Source organism: Ischnura elegans, chromosome 9 (genome assembly GCF_921293095.1).
Source record: "Ischnura elegans chromosome 9, ioIscEleg1.1, whole genome shotgun sequence".
Lineage (NCBI taxonomy): Eukaryota > Metazoa > Arthropoda > Insecta > Odonata > Coenagrionidae > Ischnura > Ischnura elegans.
In genome coordinates this window covers 104,375,427-104,400,840 of record NC_060254.1, presented here as the reverse complement: position 1 = coordinate 104,400,840, position 25,414 = coordinate 104,375,427, and the positions used below count along the sequence as shown (strand labels likewise).

The 25,414-nt window shown below is 38.8% G+C and overlaps 2 protein-coding genes across 2 annotated transcripts; one reads left to right on the top strand and one right to left on the bottom strand.

The window, feature by feature from the left end:
* The first annotated feature begins 17,640 nt into the window (after positions 1-17,640).
* On the top strand, positions 17,641-18,704 carry LOC124165171 (zinc finger protein 593 homolog). The gene is made up of 3 exons (XM_046542468.1): positions 17,641-17,772; positions 17,859-17,959; positions 18,039-18,704. The coding sequence occupies exons 1-3, from the start codon at positions 17,650-17,652 to the stop codon at positions 18,271-18,273; spliced, it is 459 nt and encodes a 152-aa protein (XP_046398424.1). The 5' UTR covers positions 17,641-17,649; the 3' UTR covers positions 18,274-18,704.
* Positions 18,705-23,823: 5,119 nt separating this feature from the next.
* On the bottom strand, positions 23,824-24,888 carry LOC124165170 (zinc finger protein 593 homolog). Its single transcript, XM_046542467.1, has 3 exons — positions 24,756-24,888; positions 24,569-24,669; positions 23,824-24,489 (listed from the first exon to the last, which is right to left on the bottom strand). The coding sequence occupies exons 1-3, from the start codon at positions 24,876-24,878 to the stop codon at positions 24,255-24,257; spliced, it is 459 nt and encodes a 152-aa protein (XP_046398423.1). The 5' UTR covers positions 24,879-24,888; the 3' UTR covers positions 23,824-24,254.
* Between the last annotated feature and the right edge of the window lie 526 nt (positions 24,889-25,414).

Sequence of the window (25,414 nt, the reverse complement as noted above, 5' to 3'; positions counted from 1 at the left end):
CATCACTTCTAGCACTCATGAATAGTTATCGAAAAGCTGTATTTTATTGCCATGATTATCAGAACAACAGCTGTACCATGAGAGCCACATCTTTTATCACTTCCAAAAATTTTAAATAGTCATATTAACGTCACTGATTAACAGAACCACAAATTTCACCAGTTCAACAACGTTGAATAGTCAACGAAAAGAAAAAAAACTTTTCCGTGATTAGCGATACCAATTTCAACAACAAATATCTCAAACGTCTTCATTTAAGAAAGACTTCTTGAACATACTAATTAATATAATTCTGGTTTTGCATTAAGCCAACATAAAACGTGTTTTTCACAATAGAAACATGTCACTCATGTTTATACAAGAACACGGGGATTCCACTTCACACAAACAAACCTGCGTGATACACACTGTCCCGACAATGCTTGTAGTTTCTTGTCGGCGATGCACAGCGGGCTGAAATCGAAAAAAGCTGAAAAAAACTCAAAATCGATTAGTGCATTTTTTTGACGCAAACCGTTTTTCATAGGTAAATTTTTTTGTTGAAGTTGAACAAATTACGCAAAAATTGCCCTCATTGAATTTTTTTCGAAATTCAGCGTGTTAAAACTAATGCCATACTTTTGTATTAATTTAATAGAAACCAAAATTTACAATGTCATCATGCGGTTTAATATTGTTAATTTTTGGCAACTTTCACGACCCAGTTGTATTATTTGTGGCCGATAGGATACAAATTGAAGGACTCTGTTTTTCGTCGAAGTTTTGTGTTCGTGTAGGATTATAAAAAAAGGATCACCAAGTTACCTCGAGATATTTACACCGCTTATACAACATAACATATAGAGTGTGATACCAGAAGGGCAGCTGCGACCACCTTCGACGCCGAAATAAAGATCGATATTCGATCGTGCGGCACAGCTCGCTGTTGGCCACGGGGAATATCGTGCTCGTCAGATGTTGGACCTTGAATCTTTTAAAGCAGTTTAATGGTATAAAAGCTACAATATGTTAGTACCACACTTCATTTCCATTTCATACAACCTAATTTCTGTCTTGCGATATTTATCGTTGGTAAGATACAAAATGGCGGACCGTGTTTTTCGTCGAAATTTGGTGTTCATGTAGGATTATAAAAAAAAAGGATCACCGAGTTACCTCGAGATGTTTACACCACATATAGAGTAACACCACACCACATATAGAGTAACACCACATACATACAACACCACCTATAGAGTATGATACCAGAAGGAGAATGGCGACCACCTGCGACGCCGAAATTAAGATCGATTTTTCGAACGTGCGGCACAGTTCGGAGCTTGCCGCAGGCCACGGGGATTACCGTGCTCGACGGACGTTGGGAAGTGAATCTTTTAGCAAGTGAATTGTGTTTAAGATATAATTTATTTCGTGCCACATTTAAATTACACTACTTATTGCTTAATTTCTTCGCTGTCATGTGATATTTATCGTTGATACGATACAAAGTGGACTCTGTTCTTCGTCGAAATTTTGTGTTCTTGCACGATTATAAAAAAGGATAACAGAGTTACCTCGAGATATTTACGTTGAATTACATCAAACGTTTTAGAGTGTCCATCCAAAAAAATCAACTACGACCGTTAGCATCAAGCAAAATAAAAATTGATGTTTTGCCCTGCACGTAGTCTGCGGCAGCTCCGCGTTGGTATGGCGAAACAAAGAATCGTTCACCAGTGTGTCAAATACAACGAAAACCCATTTACAAATTCGTGAGGCGCATTGAAGTTTTTAAACCTCAAGTTTAAATGGGGTATTTAATGGCAAACAATCAATAACAATATGAACTCTATAATTATAGATATTTTGGGCAGCATAAAATATACGTTTTCATTTTCTCAATAACGAATACTACAAAGAGTTCTTTCCTCCAGTCGGTCTCTAAACATGAATCATACACTGCGCATTTGAATGGGTTTAGAAAAGTCGCCACTCGACTAGCTAACGAACAAATTGATCCGAGTTTCAGGGGTAAATGAGATGTAATTAGGATATTTACATTCATGATTATACGATATGTCAAATTCGTAACTTTTCAATGCTATTCCCCATAATTACAAACATTATACTACATATTATTGGAAAAAATGGATCGCATTCCACTCATCCCCGGGCCGCGGACATTTTTGAAAACCGATTAAAATGCTACCGAAGTGATGAAACAAAAAGGAAGACAATGGCAGGTTCCACAATTTAATTAACACTGCGACCGGTTTCAATACATGGTATCATCATCAGGCAAATTCTGATGATGATACCATGTATTGAAACCGGTCGCAGTGTTAATTAAATTGTGGAACCTGCCATTGTCTTCCTTTTTGTTTCATCATGAAGGAGTTCCATTATGTTTCGCCTGACACGATTGAATCTACCGAAGTGGTAACAGCAATCAGCCTCCTATGCGATGGAATTGGGCCTCCTCTATGCAGTGTCCTTGGTCTCCATAATTCAATCGAGGTTCATCTCAGGGCTCTGACATTCGCCCATTCAGGGAAGGGGGTGGGAATTGCTATCCCTAGGACACCTTCTGCTCCGAGCATTGTTGTTAGCGGGGGGTGGTGTCCGCAAGCTTCACTCTCTATTGGAACCCCGGACTCTTCGAATAGATTTCCAATGATCCACCCTCTGGCACTCCAAGCCTCCCTTTAGTCACGCAATAAAGTAATCTTTAGTTTTCAATTTTTACCTTGTCCGATTTTGTTAGTTCTCTTAAGGGGGATTTGTCATAAATACTAAAACGATTAAATTTCATTTTAAAATCCAAATTCAAACTGCATCGAAAGAGCCTGCCTGAAATAACCTGGCAACCTACTTATCTCGGTTAATGCATTTGACCCTCAGGTGTTATGGAGGTTTATGGTTTGGATAAAACGATAATAGCTTTCCAGGAAAAGATAGGTGATTTCAACGCCATAATAATTGAAGAAAACACCTTTGATTCGATGGTTCATCCTCACTTGCGCTCAAAATTGACATGTTGTTCGTGTAAATTTCATCTTATCAATGCTTCTTCTTGAAGGTCACTTTCCTTCACAATTCTGATTTAAAATGTGACAGCTTTGCTGCTCTTTTATTATAATTGACGATCATGAAATTGTCTCACATAGTTGTCATTTACACAGAACATAAGCCTTCTTTGCTGACAAAAATTATAGAGTGGCATAAAAAAGGATATTGTTAGCCTTATATGATTCATTTGTGGCACTTATTGGGTGATACGGTTCTTACCGGGAATTCCTAGATACTTTCCTCGGTTGCTGGCTGCGTGGATTACCCTACTCAACGGGTGTAGGAAAGTGAATCTATATTAAAGTAAACCATTGATATAAAACCTATAACTAGATACAAACCCTTTTTTGTGAGCTACGTTTTTAAACAAATTTCACAATTAGAAACCTACTACACTAAAGGCGGGGTTCTTAAACAATTGTACGACATGCATTGAGTTTATGAGTTTTACTAGGGCGGAGAGAATGTTTATAATTTATTCTTAAGGTAACACTCTGGGGTCTGGCTGATGTGATAACTATAGTGGCTTCATACTCTGTGTTACCGGATACAGAACTAGTTATACACAGTTATATTACCGGATGCTATAATATAGTTATATGTTCTACCGGATACAAGTACTGGGAGGCGGAGATTTTTCAAAGATTGCATCTTGCCTGCCGTAGCACTTTGGGGAGGGCGTTTGGAACACATCACTCTGTTCTTGGGATGGTATGTCAAGCCGCCATTACAAGGCCTATCTCTAATGTTCTATAACGTTACCATAAAGGCTAATAGGATAGAAAAACTTTATCCTTACCTCTTAATTCTCTCTGCTGCTGCGGCTCCATAGACGCTGATGTTTTGTCTTTATTTATTAATAAATTATTGTTATACATTTAATGTGCTAAAATCAAATAAGTAATTCTGATGGATGGTTACAAAATGCTAATGGTACAAATTTTGGCATCGACATAAATTATTGCATTACAATATTTTACAGCAAAGTTGGGCATTGCCCCAGAAATGAGTAATAGACCTAATTTAATAAGTTATAATAGATAAATACATCAAGATCCTCGCTGCAGTATCTATTCGTCGTCAAGCCTTGTCAATAAGATATTATTATTTAATACATGCATTAATGACCATGTTGCAGACATAGTTAAATACAAACCATCTGGATCTCTCTTTATCCGTGATGTATTTTGATCTTGTACTCGTCCGAAACTTTAGGGAAGCCGATAAAACCTCCAAAGAGACCACCGTGTCCTCATCAGGGCTGGTGAATAGATGACGTAGAGTGCCCGTTGTGTTGTATTGCGAAGCTGTCTAGTTGTCCTTTCCATTATTCGTACAGCGGAATTCATGGTGATACTGTTTGTGAGGTGCTGTGATTTAAATAAATCGGAATTAGTCCAATACATTATAACATAACAGATTTACCGCTATACGGGAAAATTGCAAGCATTACACCGATTTTTAAAAAGGGAAACAGACATAATCCAGGCATCTACCGTACAATTTCATTAACCTCGAATATAGGCAAGATACTTGATCATACCGTCTTGAGCAATATCATGACTTTCTTGGACAGAGGTAAATTCCTCCATGTCTGTCAGCACGGATACCGAGAAGATAGATTATGCGAAACACAGCTCGCGCTCTTTCTTCATTATTTCCTAAAATCTGGTGAATCGAAAAGACAAGTTGACGCAATATTTCTAGATTTTATGAAAACTTTCGACGCGGTACCTCACCACCCCCTATGAAAAAATTGTATAAACCTGTTTCAAAATTTTATACAATTTATACAATTGCCATGGCAATGTATAAGATTGTATAAAATTTTGAAATAGGTTTATACAATTTTTTCATAGGGGACAAGCGTTTATAAAAATTACAGTCCGGTCGATTAAACGAAACAGTGGCAAACTGGATGCGCGACTTTCTCAGCAATTGTACACAAAAAGTAGTTCATGACGACATTAGCTGTGACGTAGTAAAAGTTAGTGTTCCGCAAGGAAGCGTAATCGGCCCCCTTTTGTTCATTGTATACAGGGGCGGATCCAGGATTTCTTTCTGGGAGGGGCACAAGCAAGGCTGTATCCAGGATTTTGTTCAGGGGGGGGCACAAGGATACCTTGTTATACAAAACGAACGAAATTATAATGGGACCGTATTAAAAATCTATCATATTTTTAAGGGTCTGGGGGGGGCACGTGCCCCCGTGCCCCCCCCCTGGATCCGCCTATGATTGTATACATGATTGTAATGATCTCTGCTCCCACATTAGGAATAAAATACGTTTATTTGCTGACGACGCTGTCATCTATCGCGAAATTAGTGATCACTCTATGAAATTCTATCATCGGACTTCAACAACGTTCATTTGTGTAGCCAAGAGTGGGAACTCGAAGTTAACTTGAGCAAATGCATGACAGTACATTTCTTGCAGAATGCGTCTAACTATAACCATGTTTATGCAGTGGATGGTATCAACATAAAGGCATTAAACGAAGTACCCGGGAGTAACGTCGAACCTCTCGTGGGGAACACATATAAGGAATATTTGCGGCATTATCATGAAGAAATTAGGATTCGTTTAGCGTATTGTGGGAAGATTTTCAGATGAGAAAGTAAAAGAAAGGTGCTATTTCGCACTCGTCTAACCGTACCTTGAATATGCAGCGAGCGCATGGGATTCGGTGCAGAATGACTTAATCCGCGAACTGAAAAAAAATACAAAGGAAGGCTGCCGGTTTCGTTAAAAACTTCTACGGGCGTACAGACAGCGTTACCCAGATGTTGAGCGAATAAGGCTGGGAGCCGCTGGAGACTCGTAGGCTGCGCGCTAGGCTTCTACTGCGTGAACAATTGAAAATCATTAAGAGCGACACGGAGAACATATTATCAGAGCCACACTATAATTCCAGGTCCAATAGAAGCGATAAATTAAGAGATATTTTTTCCGAACGGATAGATATGGAAATTCGTTTTTCCCCCGAACCATAAAGGACTTTGATAAACGATAGTCCCAACTTCGTTAGGGCACTTCATTTTTATGTGTAAACGGAATCTAATCCCGTTGTCCGTTTATGGCGAGTAGCAAGCCTCATTAGCAAGATCACAGCCATTGATTCTCTCGCTTAGTGAGAACAATGAAGTGACAACAACGAAACTTGATGAATGGGAATTGAAATTTCTTTTCCTTTATGCTATTAAAAGAAAAATATAAAAAGATCAACTGTGGCCAAGGTTTTGACATATAAAATATGACACCTAAAAGAAAGATACAGCATAAGCAATGGAGGCATTAAAAGTCACCAAGCAAACAAATGAAATTCAGGCGATCCTGAATCGAATTAAACAATCGAAATAGTGTGCTTCTCTGTTTTGGGACAAATGAGGCGTGTTACTTTTTGATTTCATTCTGCCGGGTTTCACGATAAATGCAAATACTTGGTCGATGGCGCGGAGCCATTCAAAATAAAATAAGAGGCGTGCTGAATTCTGTAAGTGTTCTGATACATGACACCGCCCGTCTCCTAAGCGCTTGTGCTACCCAACTGTTCTTTGAGCAATTTCAATGGGGCGTTTACGATAACCCTCCTTTCCAATAATGAACTTGCGATTTTTGACTTGCATATTTCGCGGAGTGACAATTTGGCTAGGAAAAAGCGCTTTTAAGCGGACGATTAGATTCAGGAAAGCGGTAAAATCATTGAAAGGCATTCGCAGCAACGTCCTATGGAGAACAACCTTCGCCGAGGCCATTGCGTCGAAAATGAAGCAAATGTGTACTTATTATTTAGCAATGAAATGATTTTTGTTCGATCACTTTTTCTTTTAGTCATGACCCATTGGAGATTTAAAAAAATAGCCTTCGGTAATGAAAAAGAACATACAAAGAATAATTAAAAAATAAGCAATGCTCAGGTACAGAATATTAAATAAGGAAAAAAAAAGGTGACAAAAAATACTCAACACGAATGAAAATAATCAGGTATATAACATTAGCCATTAATTCAAAACTATCTATACTTGAGGTGGTTGGTTGGTCGGGGGATCAGAAAGCTAAAATCCTCGTCACCTACCGCCATCGCACCAACCTCCACCTAGGCATAAAATTATGCAATAAATAAAAGCGGTGATGGCATAAGATAAGTACCTAATGTATTGCAGTTCTGGATAGCACAGTTCATCCTATAAAAAGGAAGTCACATTCGGATGGAAGTTAATCCCGTGATACTTTATAGTTGAGTTGAACCTTTAAAGCTCACTATAATAATCGAATTAGAACTTATCATGAAAAACATTTATCACATGTTTCTTGCGTGTATAATGATTAAGAAGTTCTCCTTGGTGTTAATGTTTGGTAATAGGATACATAAAACGTGAAAGGAAATGTGTAACCTTAAATGTATTAACTTAAGAATTCACCGTGTAACCAATCCAATTAAGCATGCGATTGAACAGAAATTACTGCATGTTCTAAATCTTCTAATTCAACATAATTCTCTGCGTGCCACTTTTCGGATGTTTGGCAGGGGAAGATTAATCACCATCTTGCAGCATGCAAGAGGACCACCGCTCCCAAACCGCACGGTCATTGTAATATTACGCATAATGGCATAATATACGTCCATATCAGGGGATTTGGTTCATTGATTCACGTGTTCACTCGTACTTGTAATTTCATTTGCTTTAACACAGTTAAGTTAACATAAGAGCTCACTCTGCGACTATACTCAGTAAAGCGTACCTCGTGACCTAAGTACGTGACGTCAGGAGAGGAATGTTGAGGGTCTCTTTTGTGGCGCCCTCACTCCCTTTCCCCCATCCCCTCTCCTTCTCCTTCAATACCTCCCCTTAACAACCAGCTCTCCACCCTACGACGCGCCAACCGAGCGCCTTCGCGATGCACTTGGACTCGAAATCAGGCCGACAATTTTGACTCTGACTTGAGCTATTTGTTCACGGCAACCTCCCCTTATATCCTTAGTGATTCCGCCGAGAATGAAGCCGTGCGTCACTTTGGGTTTCACCCCCCCCATTTCCTCATTCTAACATAACTAGTTAAGTTTGAGTCCTACAGCAGTTCGGTTAGGGTAAGGAGGTGATTCCTCCGTCGCCGAAGAGTACGGGTGAGTCCTATTCCCGTAAATAACGTATTAATCCATGATAATCCACAAATTTAATCATGATTTTACATAATTTTTTATCAAGAATGAAACATTCTTTGGCAAATTATTTGGACACAATTATTGGAGTTTTTGTACCCATATCCTTGGTTTTGACTTCATGTTAATTCCGAGTATAATGATTAAGAACTGTTCCTTAAATCAGTACCAAAGTTTTAGTGCTATAGCTTAAAGCTACTTCTTGTTCTTTTTACAGTTTACGAAAAGTGGAGTGAACAATTCAATTAATTCAGTGATTGACAGTGCAATCCTAAAATCAAGTTGTCAACGATCTCTTCAAGCCTTTTCCTCAACGTTTGGATAATAATAAATCGTTCTTCATCACGATGAAAGCAGTCTGCATGTCTCTTGGAATTATGTGAAGCTACCAGAATGTGTTACTCATCGGCTAAAGAGTGAAGTGAAATTGTCATGTTTCCATCAAATAATTCATTGTCAGTGTTGTGTTCAATGTGAAGTACTTGTGAATATAAGTATTTTGGGGTGTCGCTGTTTTAAAGCTGAGCTCTGTCGTCGATGGACCTGGAAGCAAGTAGAAGGTAGGGACTCTTCTCCGCTTGCAGTTTTATTCAACATGGAGGTTAAACAATTTTTGCATAAAATAATTTTAAACAGAAGTGATATCGCTCCATTTTTTCTGAGGAGAAGGAAAATTCTTTGACCCAATTCGCGGAGTCTCCTGAAAATGAAATATATTTCAGGAGTTTATTCGTAGAGTGTCTTAGAATGTTGGAGCTATCGGTTTTTGTAGTATGGCGGGGTGAATAAAAAAGGATTTTCAGATTAGTTCAATAGGTATAAATTTCCTAGTACTGCTCTTTCGCTATCGCGTGATCTGGCCACCAATTTCTACAGGTTCGACTAAGTTGATTTAAGATGCCTTGGGATGAATATTCCTAATGCTCGTATAGAACTTAGTAATGTTCCAATGCTTTAATTTTACACCCCATACTGATACGCCATTTCTAACAGTTTTTAATCTGTAAAGTGTCTGAAAGTGCAAGCAGTGTTGTGAAAATAAAGTTCTCAAAAAGGTTTTTGTTCAGTGATAACAGGGTCAGATAGAAAAGTACAGCTGAATCACCTCTTTGGAAAAGAGAGTTGAAGTGAGAAAGGTGTTTGGTTGGTAGAAGTAGATAAGCTTCTTCTCCACTTCCCACTGCGCTTTAAAAACATGAATGTGCAAACCTACGTGGATCAGTAACCGTATGACTCGCTATAATCTAAACCTATTCTTTTGCGTGTTTCATTGTATATACCTTGATTTGATCCCTTGCGTACCGACCGTGTTAATCTCAGACAAAACGCAAGCCATAAGTGCTAATTCAATATTTCTGCCACATTTGCTTCGTTCACTTTTTTATCCAAAATAAACCCCTCTCCAATTTTTTCCTTCGTCATGTAGTTTACAGAAAAATCGAAACAGTTTGAAAGCTGAAGTAAACCACGACACCTTTCCCCTTGTACTGACATAACTCATGGGTTGCGAAAGAATATTATTATATATTGACCGAATACTTTGTCGGCTTATATAATGTATAAAAGTTACGAAGCGGACGAATTTTATCTCTTCAGCTTTTTTTGATTACGACCATTATCATTAAATAACACAATACTGATAAGCAAACCACGCTGGCAAAATCTGAATTACACATTAGGAAATATTCCCATGCAGAAACGCGTTGATTACAATCCATAAGCTCATTTAGTTTCAATTTTTCAATTGAAATTTCCCTCTAGTAAGGGTGAAAAAGCAAATGCCAATGAACTTGGCTTGTGCTGAAGCTGAAGTTCATTGATTATTTCCGTACAGCTTTTTTTTAATTTGCGAGCATTTTAGTGTCGATCTCTGCTGCTTCGACGATCTGTTGCGAAATCACCTTCACTTAACCTCTCTAAAAACAGAACCTCTAATAAGCTAACTCTTATTGGCGCCTAAAATCCACCATTAATTCTAACTGAAAATGGTTTCATTTATGGGAAAATTAAACCAAGACTTTTATCAATTTAAAATATGTTTAAACCTACTCCAGTTGCCAGTATTTATACCTTCGATCAAGAATAAAATTTGGCATATGAAATATAAATAATATGAGTCGTTACAAACAAGTTCTAAACACAGAACTTCTAGTAATGAACCATTTAGCATATGATTATTCAGGCACTATTTTGAGGCCAAGAAATGTGTGATAGCTACTAACGAACGCAATTATAAATGAACAAATGTAAAAACGAGCATGCAAGTTAGCCTGCTTTATCGATATCTGTGGTGCAGTGAAAGAAGATGATCACATTGTGGACTTAATAAAATATCATAGATCATAACGAAGATTGAAGATCTTCGAAGCAATTGAAATCTTTATATTTGACTCTGTCTAGGTTTATGGTTTACCCTCGACTAATTAACAAGATTAAAAATAATTTTTTGGAGTCACTCGAAAGTTTTTCTACGATGAAACTTAGGGCAGCAATTATGAGACTATCGAATGACACATTTGCAGCTGGCGTACATCAATATAATATTTCTGTGTCATGGAATCTTTACCACCGGAATGATACGTAGATCCGAGGGAGTATTCAGCTACGCAATGCATACAACCTTGATTGAATTGAAGATACTAATGCTCAGTGTGGTTTTTTATTTTTAAATATTCGATAAATTTGATTACATCGATGAAAATGCGAATCGTAAAGTAGAGAGTTTTTATGCACTAAAGAAAAACAAATAATCTTATCCCGTATGTACCTTCTTATCGCACAATGGGATTATCAACGCTCTTATCGTTTGTGAACTCACTACATATCTCCGCTATTCACTGGCTCCTGCTAACATTTTACATGATGAGCTATATTTGAGACATGTTTATCCATGAGGATAGTCGTGATTAAAATTATTTTCTCTTTTCACTATTTCATAAAAAAGCTTTTGCTCACTTACCTCCGTAAATACCGCTGCATTTCTTCTCAGTAATTCTGATGATATGTAGCTTGTAGTAATCGCTCTCCATCCTCGTTTCCGCATAATGAGACGGTGACTTCAACGAACGAAGGAACGGTTGAAAATTCCAGGAAATAAATTTAACAATTTTAAAATATTCAGAAGTGTGACTTTACCGAAATGACGGTTGGTGATGGAATGGGGTGTGCTTTCTTCGTAAGTAGGGGTGAGGGGAGGTGCTGCTTAGCGGACGACAGTTGAATGAAGACCGTTGATACCCTGTTATACTGTTTTTCGTGATGCGATGACGTGTTTTGCAAACGTAACTAATGACCTTCGCAGATGACTAGAAAATTCTGGAACATTGATCACGTGAGTTTCGACCGTTAGCCGCTTGAGAAATTCGCGCTATTTTTGTATAACAGCGGAAGCAAATGATCGAATCTTATTGGTTAAGCGTCTTATTGATTTTCCGCGCGATAAATTTTTCAATTATAATATAGAACATAACCGTATTCATTGAAGTATTTTATGGTATAAAATTTTAAATCAGCTAACATCTACGATATTCAACGGTTTTTTCGTGTTTTCGTTGCCTTGAAGAATAAATCGGTTCGAAATTATCGTGACGTCACAGGCACACGTGACATGGCTGACGAAGTGTCGGAACATCCCCCACCACTGTTTCTGGACTTCAGTTAGCGGCAAGCTCTCCTGGGGTTAAGAGGTGAGTACTTTGATTACTTCTTTGGTGAATCCTTTAATATCATTTTAAATGCACTTTCAATTTATTCACCGAAGTGTAGGATACTTCGCAAATACAATTTGTGTAATTCCATTCAGATATCGTGATCAGAGTAGCATATATTTTGAGTGACAATATTTACTACGCCAACTGCCTTCACATTCGAACTTTTTTTACCACGTGTGGCATGTGCCTCGAAGTTAATTAGATTAGTGTCAGGATAGTTTTTTTAGAGAACGCCAGTGATAGGGAAATACCCTTGCCGGTTACTGGCGTACTAATTTTAGTCTCTATCTTGTGACCTAAGAATGGAAAATTTTCGAGATTTTATGAAAAGTATATCGGCAATGGACTATGTCTCGTACTTAATTTGTTGCCAGAGCAAATACTTGATCATTCTTCTCGTTGGACCCTTGACTAAGTACGTAATAATTTTTCCGAGTGTGCTAAGCGTAAATTGTGAAAATTGCATTCCATTATGAAGTGTCGACATTTAAAATGAGTAACGAACCTGTAGGTGGTTTTATCTTTACATTTATCGTGGTTTTTAGGACATCAAAGATAACGGATTGATTGTAGGAATTATGATCCTTACGGCAATCCGGTAGCTTACTTCTTGTACTTCAGCAGATTAGTTACTTTTTAACGCAGGTTAAAATGATGAATTTTATCGCAGTGACAATAAAGGTATTAAATGAGGACGTGGAACAGTGTATTTCATGCCAGCCACGGTGCTTCGCTTTTTATTGTAATAGAACGTGAAATTTCAAAATGAAGCGATTTCTTAAGTTGTTAGCCAGGAACCCTTATTCACCCTTAAAAAAAATTCTCTAATTGGTATCTGAATGGCGAGTTATTCCACGTAACATAAGTTTCTACGAGGCATTCGGAAAAGTCCTTGATATTTAAGTCTAGGAGATTGCGATCTACTTATTTCGTTAAGACATGCATCTCCCATTCCAAAGCCGCTCCGCAATAATTGGTCGTATAATTATACAATGAGGAAAAGTAATAGAATATTAGGGATAATAATTGGATTTACAGCACTTCGCTTGGCACTTTCTTTTTTCCATCTATTTCAACTTTGTAGTCGGTAGTATGATGATTTGTTGTGGCCTTTAATATCAACATAATCTTCAATTTATGCTGTAAGGGCATGTAAAGGCGTGAATATTGCCAGCCTTTAATGATTTCAACTTTTTCTTTTCAGGTCCTTGTTTAATATTGGTGTAGTGGATCACTTCCGTGAATCGTTTGGGGTTGAATTGGGCATTCCGATGAGGTTTCAAGGAAGACGAAGGCTAAAGGAATATGGTGAGTCAATATCATTCACTTCATTTGATAGGCCTTTGAATACGCATAGATCTTCTGCTTCTCTTTGTATCTATTGGTGGCTAAATAAGAGCTAAATCCTGTGCGGTGCGCAAATATTACCTTATTCTGTGATTACTTTTATTTCGATATTTCATCATTTACTCTTTTATAGTTGTATTTTATGCTACGAATCCTCAGCTGTTTACTGGTATCAATCTCCGTGACTATGTAGGCAACTAGTAGGAATGAGAGCTGTTATAAATTAATAGTTCACGTAAATTTTAAGAGGTTCACTATACTGCATTCATGTCTCGTGGAGGGCGATGGAATCTCTCTAATGCACTTTCATTTTCTTCATTTCTGGTTCTTTAAATATTAAAACGGAGGTCTTACTTTTCCGCTCTTACCAACCACTTGTCATTCGAGGATTGCTTTCATCAGGCCATCAAGATCAGTTTTTCAAGATATGTTCGATTATAATGGTGTGTATTCTACTAAGTATTGACTAGGCTTTCTATTCTCTCCCACTCTTCTGAGGAATCCCGCAGTCCTCACTCGAACGATCCATTTAATGGGGAACATGCATGAAATTTGTTCATCATGCTAGTTAGTCTCATTGAATAGGAAATTTTCTCACGAGTCCAAGTATATAAGCCAAAACTCTCCTAGTACTCCGCAAACGTCAATAATTGGTAATTCAATATGCTCGAATATCGCTTGAAGTTACGTGACCTGGGGCCGTATTCTGTATTTCGTCGGTGCCGCACCGGTCGGTTTCCCTTTCAAGCCCACCGACTGGACATCAAACCGTACCGACAACGGATTCCGCACCGACGACGACACTTTCAGCGATTCTGTAAGGTCGTCGGTTTCAAACCAGTCGGTACGGTTCCCTCCCCTTCCCAAACAGGGAAAATCCGAATATATCCGAAGTTTCACGTGTCTCCACCAATGAAAGAAGGGTAAAAACAAGTGAAGACTCATTGGCACAGTTTGTTGTCGTCATTCTCAATCTTTTTATTTGCGGAAATTACGACTTATTGCTAGATTAAGATAAACGATATTGGATAAGTTGTTAACAATGCTTATATAATGTGTGGTAGTAATGCTGTACCTACAGAATCGAAGGAAACAATATTACAACATCACAATAAAGTTTGTATGTGATGGAGATTGTTGTTGCTGGAATGAATTATTGAAACTATCCTTGAGATCGTAGTTTCTTTTAAATATTGGTTCCGTATATTGCTATTTATTCATGATTTGGTAATATAGTTGTCATTAAGTAAGTTCCGTCTAAATGTTATCAACAGAAGGTTATGCCATTGGCACCGTAGCAGACGAAAATAACATACCATGGAACGTGAACGTAGGATTCAAAAGCAAATGTAAATGTCATACTAGAGGAACGAGTTAGGAAATTGTTATAAAAATAAGGAGCTGGGTGTAATTAAAAGAAGTGTAATTACGAGGAAATAAATAAATTGTGATTGGGTGAAATACATATGTATAAGTTGCGCATTCCAAGTGAGAGAAAATGATAATATTGCGGTAAACCTCATACTTATTAACAAATATCTTCTTTTATCGTCAAGGGAATCAATGGCTGACGATGAAATGAAATATAGTTACAGATGAAAGAAACTGATACCGTTGTGGCAAACTTCATACTTAAATAAAAACATCTTATTTCTATGCCGAGAGAAACGCCAAATTGATGATGGAGTGAAATAACAGTCGCCTATTCAGAGTGATATAAAGTGATAACATTGCGGCAAAACTCATATTTAATCAAAAATATCTTTTATACGTCAAAGGAGCAAATAAATCATGATAGAGAGAAATAAAGCCTATTACAAGCGAGTGAAAGTGGTAACATAAATGTGAGAAAGTCATTATATGTTAGCAAACCTCATTTTTATTAACCATTATCTTATATTTCTGTCAAGGTAATCAATATAGATGTTGACACAGTGAATTATAGAGGCGTATTCGAAGGGGCAGAAAAAGATAAAATTGCAGAAAACCTCATTATTTATTAGGTGATGAGGTAAAAACAAAATAAAACGTGCAATGCGCACCGGGGAGTTCATGAAACCCACTAGTCGGTGGCCGTACCGACACCTTTTTGCTGTCGGTACGGCTACCGACGGTCTCCCGTCACTACTAATGTGGACACTTTGGGGCACTTTCACCCAGATGACGTAACCCCACCCCTAGCCATGGGTGTGACCCAACCCAACCCTTGTGGGACTGTTTGGGGCACCCACCCCCACCCCTACCGCCCCCACCCCCTCCATACCACCCCCTCCCGCCCTAAACCACCCCCTCCCACCTTAAACCACCCCCACCCATAGGTGTGTCGTCAACCCAACCCGCGTGGGACGGTTCAGGGCACCCACCCCCAACCCACCCAGAATGGACACTTTGGGGCATATACCCACCCCCCACCCATAGGTATGTCATTGACCGTGCGTCCTTACGCCACCCGCCCACCTGTCGCCGCCCCGTCTATCCCCTATTGTCGAATAAATTTTGATATTAGAATAGAATGACTTGTAGTGGCCTCGAACTCGGGCATCACCGCTTGGCGTACCCCACGGCTTCTAAATCTCTTGGATGTGGAAAATTATGAGGTTGGTATGGGGAATCGCTGTTCCTCCCGTATTAATTTATTAAAGGCTTTAAAAGGGATGATTTCGTTGGTTGGGCGGGTTGATGATATTGGATATTGTGACAATGCGACAATTAATACAAACGTGCCGTCACACACACACACACACACAGAGGATTACAGGTATGACAATGGAAATAAAGAAGGCGGTTTATTTCCTTTTATAAATTATTTTATTGCAGGTATCACCGATACAATTATATATATATCCTGTTCATGAATACAGAAATAAATAATGAATCACTCTTTGAATTTAATATACATAACAATCAAGTCTTCATCGCTCTTCACCACGATTATTCTAAACATTATCTTTTTCAGTAACTAACCAATATTGATTCACTCAATGAAAATAATATACTTAATATTTATGTCTTTGCCACTTTTCACATTGATTTTTCGTTTACAGAGTCACTATTTTGTCTTATTGTCTCTTGAAGAATATCCTTTCCGTCTCGACTATTTAGGATAGATTTAATTTCTTCCGAGAGTGCTTGCACATTCAAGGAAGGTGGCGTACTGCCAAGCTCCCTGAGGTCTATTAGGGCACTGTTTACATGTTCCCACGGTACACATTCAATTTCACCAGCTTCACATTCACGTTCGTATGCAAGGATCACAGAATTCAGGTAGAGATTCAAAAGTTTTCGCGCACACGAGGACCACTCACTTCGCTCTTCCCAGCGGAGACGAATGCATTCGGCATAGTTCAAAAGTCCGAACCACGAAGATTCAGCTAGATACACGCAGGGTGGGTCACTTTTATGATTCACTTCCTCCAGCATCACTGACTTGACGCCGTATATAGTTTTGAATTTAAGAATGCACTTGCCAACGGGGATGCTATGTGGTACGACGTCGTTCCAAAAATATGATGAAATCAGTTTTTCACTTTTCACTAGTTCGCACCAATCTACGTATTCCAGTTTCACACATGACCCACCGACCTTGCCAATTGTGATGAAAGGGAGACAACTATTTCTCACATCCACTCCGACTGTAATTCTTTTCGTGTTACTGGGGTTCACTTTGAATATGCATTCAACGATGGCAAGGGGACCAGGGTGAGATCCATGCGATGGTTGGGCCGTAGGTTTGTCCTCTTCTTCAGCGGTGCGTTCGACGGAGGGTTCGTATGCCGGGCGACGATATCTCCCACTGGTCGGCGGTCGGGGTGAATACGGCCGTGTCGTGGCTGACTTGCCGCCGGTCCTTTTGTCGGTTCTCCTCGAGGTCCGAAAGTCCTTTCCTTTCACTTCCATGGCTGTTGATGTGGTACTGGCGGCGTGAAGAGGAGCGCTTTTAAATGCTTTCCCAAAAGGTGGATGGGGGGTGAGAGGAGAGGTGAAAGGGGCGGACAAGAATTTAAAATAACTCAAATCAAATATACGGGCTCACTAACAAAATCTGGTGTGTAATAATAATTCATAGTTCTTATTTCGGTGGGAAAAACTTTTGCGTAGTGCGTTTAATAGTGCGTTATCTCGTGAGCGCAATTTTAACTATTATGCCGATCCATGATTAGAGCATAAGGTGGAGCCTAAATATTTTGAATTTGCACCTACGATTCTCCTCATCATAATATTTCCATGGAAATATGAAGGTCAGTAATTGAGTGATAAAAACTTAGAAACGGCTAGAGCATTGGTGTATGATTTCTCCAAAAACCGGGTGATTCGGCCATTAAGATTCAAGGTAGGTGGCGTTAGCTATCAACTACCCATTTTAAAAATAGTTCCTAACACACATGTGGAAATTAAGAATTATTCTCCTAAAAATCATGCCTTATAGAAGGAAGAAGTATCATGATGGAGATACGCACTTGAAGAAACAATGGAGAACGAAAAGGAGAAGGAAAGATTTGGATGAGGTGCGTAACCTTAAATAGCAGACGAATCTTCATTTATGGGACAAAGAATATTTATTTTGTTAACTGACCAATTGTTTTCTCTTCAGATTGATGAGGATATGAAACCACAGAATGCTGAAAAGTTATTAAATCAAGTAGTAGATTTAGATAAACCTGGAGGAGCTCAGTTTTATTGTCTTCATTGCGCGTAAGTAGAGCCGTGAATGATATTTCTCGATCCTTCACTTTTATCTACTGGCGCTTGGCTTAATGTGTGTTCATTTCAGGCGTTACTTCATCGATGATCATGCATTACAAGACCATTTTAAAACTAAAGTTCATAAAAGACGCTTGAAAGCGTTAGAACTAGAACCCTACAGCATAGAAGAATCGGAAAGAGCAGCAGGGAAAGGAAATTATGAACCCATTAAGAGGAGGAGAGTAGAGACCCAGCCAACTGGTGGTATTGTCTCGGCTATGGACGCAATTGAGATGGAGAAAAAAGACGTGCTTTCGGACTGATTCCGGGTTTGTTGATTTGTTTGTGATATTGTCAAGAAAGCAGGATCGAAATGGCCCTTCGTACCATTTCCTCCGCGTTAGTAAGAACTAAAACCAGGCGTTTTGTTAAGATTTATTATGTTACACAAAGACGTTATTTAAGCTCTGCATTATTTATGACGGGAGATCAAGCGAAAAATAATTACGCATTCCTATCCCCTGTGCTAGATTTTGATACAAAATTTCAAAATATATCCCAATTAGAGAGAAATGTGCAGCTTAGGGGCATACCTGTGAATGTGCATTCTTTGAAGAGGATGTGGGATTTCCAGGAAGGCATTCGAATGACTAGGAATAAAATTGACCAAAGGCGCTCAGAAATAACGAAATCAATTAAGGAGCTACAGAAAAGTGATGACCAAGTGGCCCGCAGTGAAGTGGAAAAGTTAATGTTACTATCTCAAAAATTACGACATGAATATAAGGTTGTGACCGCGGCACTCTGGGATATTGAGGGAAAAGTAGTTCCCAAGTGCCTATCAATTCCAAATGTTTTGCATGATCGTACTCCCGACAGCGTTGAAGAAGAGATATATAGGTTCATGGAGTCAACTGGGAGGATTCAGGAGTTAAGTCATATTGACATAGGAAGTAGTATAGGTGTGCTGAAGTGCATTGGACCTCTATGTTGTTATTTGAAAAATGAGGCAGTTGAATTTGAGAGGAAATCAATCAAGTTTTTTGGATGTTTTATGCATTCCAATGTCCTTATGAATTTCCAAGGATTTTACTGTTGAATAAATGATATGATCAACTGAAATTTGATCGCAGAACCGTTCCCTCAACAGCCAGGCACTGATCGTAAATAAAACAATACGGGGGGAGAGTGCCTGGATGATGGCGGAATGTTCCTACGATCATATTTCAGTCATCACGTTTCAACAATTTTTCTTAGCATAGAACCTACGCATTGAAACACGGTATTTCCACTGTAGTAAAAACTCTGCACATTATAATTACAAAATTTCATGGATGAGCACGTAATATGCTTGAAGTGCTAAGAAAATTACTCCTGAGGAAATCAATAGTAAATTAAATGAACTCATGTTTGAAAACTGTCGCTTAGGAATCATCCTACGCGTGAGAAAAGCACGAAAAAATCCACAGAAGTAAGAGTTCATTAAATTAAAATTACACGAGAAATTTCATTGATGAGCACTTAATATGCCGTAAATTACTGAAACACCATTCGCTTTGAAATCTTCGTTTTCAATAATTTCGATCTTCAAGAATTTCGCTTGGCATTCTACCTTGCAGGGAAAAACACTGCTTCCTCCGAAATCACACCTCCACGTTTTAAGTGCACACAAATTTCCTTGATGACCACGTAATATAATAAAAGTTATTCAAACATTCTTCAACGAGTTTTCATAATCTCATTCTTCACAACTTTCGCTAATACTCAACCAACGCGCAACAAACACAAGAAATTTCCACCGAAGTTAGAACTCTCTAAAATATACCAGCTCACCAGCTTGCAATTACGAGCACGTAATATATTTGAAGTTACTTGAACTTTCTTCCCGTGAGAGTTTCAGAGAATTTCAATGATGTACGGCTCAAAAAGTTCATTCAGCATAGAACCGTCGCATGGAAAAGCACGATATTTCCACTAAAAATAAGATCCCTCTCGAGTTTCTCTCTATCGACTATCAGAATCTGAAATGAAGGCACATAAATTTTAAACTCAGGACTTGCGGGAGTGAATGAACATCAGAAACGAAGATTTATGAGAAACACTGATTGGAAGAAAAGAAACGACAGAATGCTAACCTCACGTTACTTCTCCGCAAAGGGGTAAGTCTCTGATTGGCTTCTATTCTTTGCAGTAAATGGTGATCTTTGTGTGTCATAGATGGATATTTTCCGACCAGCGAGCGAGCGTCAAGTGAGACGTGTCCCATTGTCCATTCTCCAGAGGAAGGGGAGGGCGTACCAAAACACGATAGTGGGGGAAATAAAACTGAGGGGCATCACCATATGACGAGTGATCATTCATTAGTGACCAAGACCTACCAGCCTTGCAAACGCTTTGCAAACACGGGAGGGGTAGGGTAAGGTTTCGTCTCGTCGCAGTAGTGAGAAAAGATTATTGTTTCGCTCTACCGCTCGGAATTCGCATGTCTCTCCCAAGCAGCGTAAAACGACTGAGGATAATACGTAGTGCACTTCGCCATGGAAAATCGTACGCAATGGATTGAAACGCTAGGAATGCGAACGAGTAAATATCGCACCACTATGGAGATGTTTGATTTCGCACCACCACGATTTGAATTCATAAGGGGGGAATGTATGAAATCCACGATTAGTGGCGGTAGTATAATTCTCCTTAGCGAGAAGCTACTATAATTTCTGCATTGCTATTTTCTGTTAGAGATTTACGAGTATCTTTGAGACGGTAATGGCTAACGTAAATAATTTTGTGTTACATTAGTGTGTCATAATATTGAAAAATGGGAAAATATCGATTACAAGTATAACAATGTATTAAAATGGCTCATTCGAGGAATTTTTTATCATCCTTAAAGTCACTACTACCTGACGTAATATTACTGACTACTAATACCCCCTCCATCTCACCCTCGGTTCTCTGGATTTAAATAGGCGGAGTCATTATTTCCGCTAAATATTAGGTGCATTGACATTACAATTTTGTCAAGTTCCGGCCTTTTAGCACTATTCCATCAAAACTTATTCCTCAATATTTATTTACGTGTTTATCAATTCAAAACTCTTCCCTTTCTCCTCGTCTCTCCGTTCAAAATTCGCGATTATCGGTTGGTGAGGTAATTTTGTCTCCTCAACTTCGCTTCTCTGCGCCTCCCCCTTCATGGGACTGCAGTCAAGCTATTATAAGACGTCGGTCCTCAGCTAATTAGGCAACGGTAGACCCTCTTCAAGTCTCTTTCATACCCGATGGTCAAACTCGGGTGGTTTCACCATGTGCTGGTTCTCTGCTGCCAATACGTGTTGTCAACCTTAGCGTCTCAAGGTGTATTCGCAATAATCCTGTAACTCATGTTTTCGGCGCCCTCATCCTACTCTTGGTCAATGCGACAAGTTCGCTTACACGCTACACTTTTTTTCCCGTAAACACTTTTCGTTTTCTGCTAGAAACTTTCGTGGCATCGTAACAGTGCGATGTGTATACGTAGCCGTTAACTGTATGCAGTGTTTCCTCGGGAGCAGAAATAAGCATGTTAATCGGAAAAATTCCTCACTTGTGTGGCTTGGTTCCACTTAACGCGAAAATAGCGCGCGTTTTTCGCCAACCGAAACGAAGTTTAATGCTTATTCGCAAATTATAAATTCGATAACCTTAATATGATCCCAAAATTCTGCCTCGCGGTAGCGGGTAAGAAGATTTTTTTATTTGCGTCACTTCACCGACGACTTTTGGTTTCAATGGCGTTCAGCAATTTGTTACTGAAAGGATTCATAAGTAAAGTATAAAGTAAGCACCACTTCCTAAATCCAAAGTTTTCATTGGAGGAATACATGATAGATTCATCGAATCACTTGAGCATACATTTCTGCCTTGTGTTTCCAGAATTTAGCAAATGATGACGTAGATTCAGTTGAGTTCAAAAGGCATCAAATCGTTCTATCAGCATCAACAAATTTCATTGAGGATATGGCCCGGCGCCATCGAAGTTATTATTAATGCATATTTTATGCGACGTATCACAGTCTCTATTAAACACTGAGTATCCATCTAATTTTAAAATAGTGATGCGCTTTTTCTTTTCTCCTTTTGAACACGGATTTATTTTACGAGACGTGTATGATTATTGTTACTCACCATGCCAATGATTTCTTTTACTAGCTAATAGTTTTATTCACATGGTAGCACGTTCGTGTCCTTAGCATTCTCATGGTTTCTGGTCTGACCGTGTGCCGTTGTCCTATGTGCTTGGCCTGTGCTCGGCAAGCGAACGCGTTTCTGATTAAGGCTAGATGGAGTGCTGCGTGCCTGGTGTGGAATCACCCGTTCTACGCACCCTGATGGCGACTTGCAGACACCTCGTATAGATAGACGTTTGAATAACTTCTGATATATTAATACGCAGTCATCATCATTTACTCGGTTCGTAATTGTGATTAAGAGAGGTCTTATATAGCGAAAATTTCGTGTTTTCGTGCCAAGTTTCTATGTCAAGTGAAATTTTTGAAGTGTGAGATACCGAAAATTCTTGATGTCAAAGGGAAGTATGTATAATGACTTCTAATTTTTTGTGCTCATCAATGGAATTTCGTTTTTATCTAAACTCGAGAGGGATCTTATTTTTAGTGGAAATATCGTGCTTTTCCATGCGACGGTTCTATGCTGAATGAACTTTTTGAGCCGTACATCATTGAAATTCTCTGAAACTCTCACGGGAAGAAAGTTCAAGTAACTTCAAATATATTACGTGCTCGTAATTGCAAGCTGGTGAGCTGGTATATTTTAGAGAGTTCTAACTTCGGTGGAAATTTCTTGTGTTTGTTGCGCGTTGGTTGAGTATTAGCGAAAGTTGTGAAGAATGAGATTATGAAAACTCGTTGAAGAATGTTTGAATAACTTTTATTATATTACGTGGTCATCAAGGAAATTTGTGTGCACTTAAAACGTGGAGGTGTGATTTCGGAGGAAGCAGTGTTTTTCCCTGCAAGGTAGAATGCCAAGCGAAATTCTTGAAGATCGAAATTATTGAAAACGAAGATTTCAAAGCGAATGGTGTTTCAGTAATTTACGGCATATTAAGTGCTCATCAATGAAATTTCTCGTGTAATTTTAATTTAATGAACTCTTACTTCTGTGGATTTTTTCGTGCTTTTCTCACGCGTAGGATGATTCCTAAGCGACAGTTTTCAAACATGAGTTCATTTAATTTACTATTGATTTCCTCAGGAGTAATTTTCTTAGCACTTCAAGCATATTACGTGCTCATCCATGAAATTTTGTAATTATAATGTGCAGAGTTTTTACTACAGTGGAAATACCGTGTTTCAATGCGTAGGTTCTATGCTAAGAAAAATTGTTGAAACGTGATGACTGAAATATGATCGTAGGAACATTCCGCCATCATCCAGGCACTCTCCCCCCGTATTGTTTTATTTACGATCAGTGCCTGGCTGTTGAGGGAACGGTTCTGCGATCAAATTTCAGTTGATCATATCATTTATTCAACAGTAAAATCCTTGGAAATTCATAAGGACATTGGAATGCATAAAACATCCAAAAAACTTGATTGATTTCCTCTCAAATTCAACTGCCTCATTTTTCAAATAACAACATAGAGGTCCAATGCACTTCAGCACACCTATACTACTTCCTATGTCAATATGACTTAACTCCTGAATCCTCCCAGTTGACTCCATGAACCTATATATCTCTTCTTCAACGCTGTCGGGAGTACGATCATGCAAAACATTTGGAATTGATAGGCACTTGGGAACTACTTTTCCCTCAATATCCCAGAGTGCCGCGGTCACAACCTTATATTCATGTCGTAATTTTTGAGATAGTAACATTAACTTTTCCACTTCACTGCGGGCCACTTGGTCATCACTTTTCTGTAGCTCCTTAATTGATTTCGTTATTTCTGAGCGCCTTTGGTCAATTTTATTCCTAGTCATTCGAATGCCTTCCTGGAAATCCCACATCCTCTTCAAAGAATGCACATTCACAGGTATGCCCCTAAGCTGCACATTTCTCTCTAATTGGGATATATTTTGAAATTTTGTATCAAAATCTAGCACAGGGGATAGGAATGCGTAATTATTTTTCGCTTGATCTCCCGTCATAAATAATGCAGAGCTTAAATAACGTCTTTGTGTAACATAATAAATCTTAACAAAACGCCTGGTTTTAGTTCTTACTAACGCGGAGGAAATGGTACGAAGGGCCATTTCGATCCTGCTTTCTTGACAATATCACAAACAAATCAACAAACCCGGAATCAGTCCGAAAGCACGTCTTTTTTCTCCATCTCAATTGCGTCCATAGCCGAGACAATACCACCAGTTGGCTGGGTCTCTACTCTCCTCCTCTTAATGGGTTCATAATTTCCTTTCCCTGCTGCTCTTTCCGATTCTTCTATGCTGTAGGGTTCTAGTTCTAACGCTTTCAAGCGTCTTTTATGAACTTTAGTTTTAAAATGGTCTTGTAATGCATGATCATCGATGAAGTAACGCCTGAAATGAACACACATTAAGCCAAGCGCCAGTAGATAAAAGTGAAGGATCGAGAAATATCATTCACGGCTCTACTTACGCGCAATGAAGACAATAAAACTGAGCTCCTCCAGGTTTATCTAAATCTACTACTTGATTTAATAACTTTTCAGCATTCTGTGGTTTCATATCCTCATCAATCTGAAGAGAAAACAATTGGTCAGTTAACAAAATAAATATTCTTTGTCCCATAAATGAAGATTCGTCTGCTATTTAAGGTTACGCACCTCATCCAAATCTTTCCTTCTCCTTTTCGTTCTCCATTGTTTCTTCAAGTGCGTATCTCCATCATGATACTTCTTCCTTCTATAAGGCATGATTTTTAGGAGAATAATTCTTAATTTCCACATGTGTGTTAGGAACTATTTTTAAAATGGGTAGTTGATAGCTAACGCCACCTACCTTGAATCTTAATGGCCGAATCACCCGGTTTTTGGAGAAATCATACACCAATGCTCTAGCCGTTTCTAAGTTTTTATCACTCAATTACTGACCTTCATATTTCCATGGAAATATTATGATGAGGAGAATCGTAGGTGCAAATTCAAAATATTTAGGCTCCACCTTATGCTCTAATCATGGATCGGCATAATAGTTAAAATTGCGCTCACGAGATAACGCACTATTAAACGCACTACGCAAAAGTTTTTCCCACCGAAATAAGAACTATGAATTATTATTACACACCAGATTTTGTTAGTGAGCCCGTATATTTGATTTGAGTTATTTTAAATTCTTGTCCGCCCCTTTCACCTCTCCTCTCACCCCCCATCCACCTTTTGGGAAAGCATTTAAAAGCGCTCCTCTTCACGCCGCCAGTACCACATCAACAGCCATGGAAGTGAAAGGAAAGGACTTTCGGACCTCGAGGAGAACCGACAAAAGG

What these genes read in the sequence shown, in the direction of transcription:
- LOC124165171 (XM_046542468.1), top strand. Translation starts at nt 17,650, where the DNA reads ATGTGGAAATTAAGAATTATTCTCCTAAAAATCATGCCTTATAGAAGG. An exon ending in GAAGGAAAGATTTGGATGAG is followed by an intron (nt 17,773 to 17,858) that starts GTGCGTAACCTT and finishes TTTTCTCTTCAG; the next exon opens with ATTGATGAGGATATGAAACC. An exon ending in TTTTATTGTCTTCATTGCGC is followed by an intron (nt 17,960 to 18,038) that starts GTAAGTAGAGCC and finishes TGTTCATTTCAG; the next exon opens with GCGTTACTTCATCGATGATC.
- LOC124165170 (XM_046542467.1), bottom strand. Translation starts at nt 24,878, where the DNA reads ATGTGGAAATTAAGAATTATTCTCCTAAAAATCATGCCTTATAGAAGG. An exon ending in GAAGGAAAGATTTGGATGAG is followed by an intron (nt 24,670 to 24,755) that starts GTGCGTAACCTT and finishes TTTTCTCTTCAG; the next exon opens with ATTGATGAGGATATGAAACC. An exon ending in TTTTATTGTCTTCATTGCGC is followed by an intron (nt 24,490 to 24,568) that starts GTAAGTAGAGCC and finishes TGTTCATTTCAG; the next exon opens with GCGTTACTTCATCGATGATC.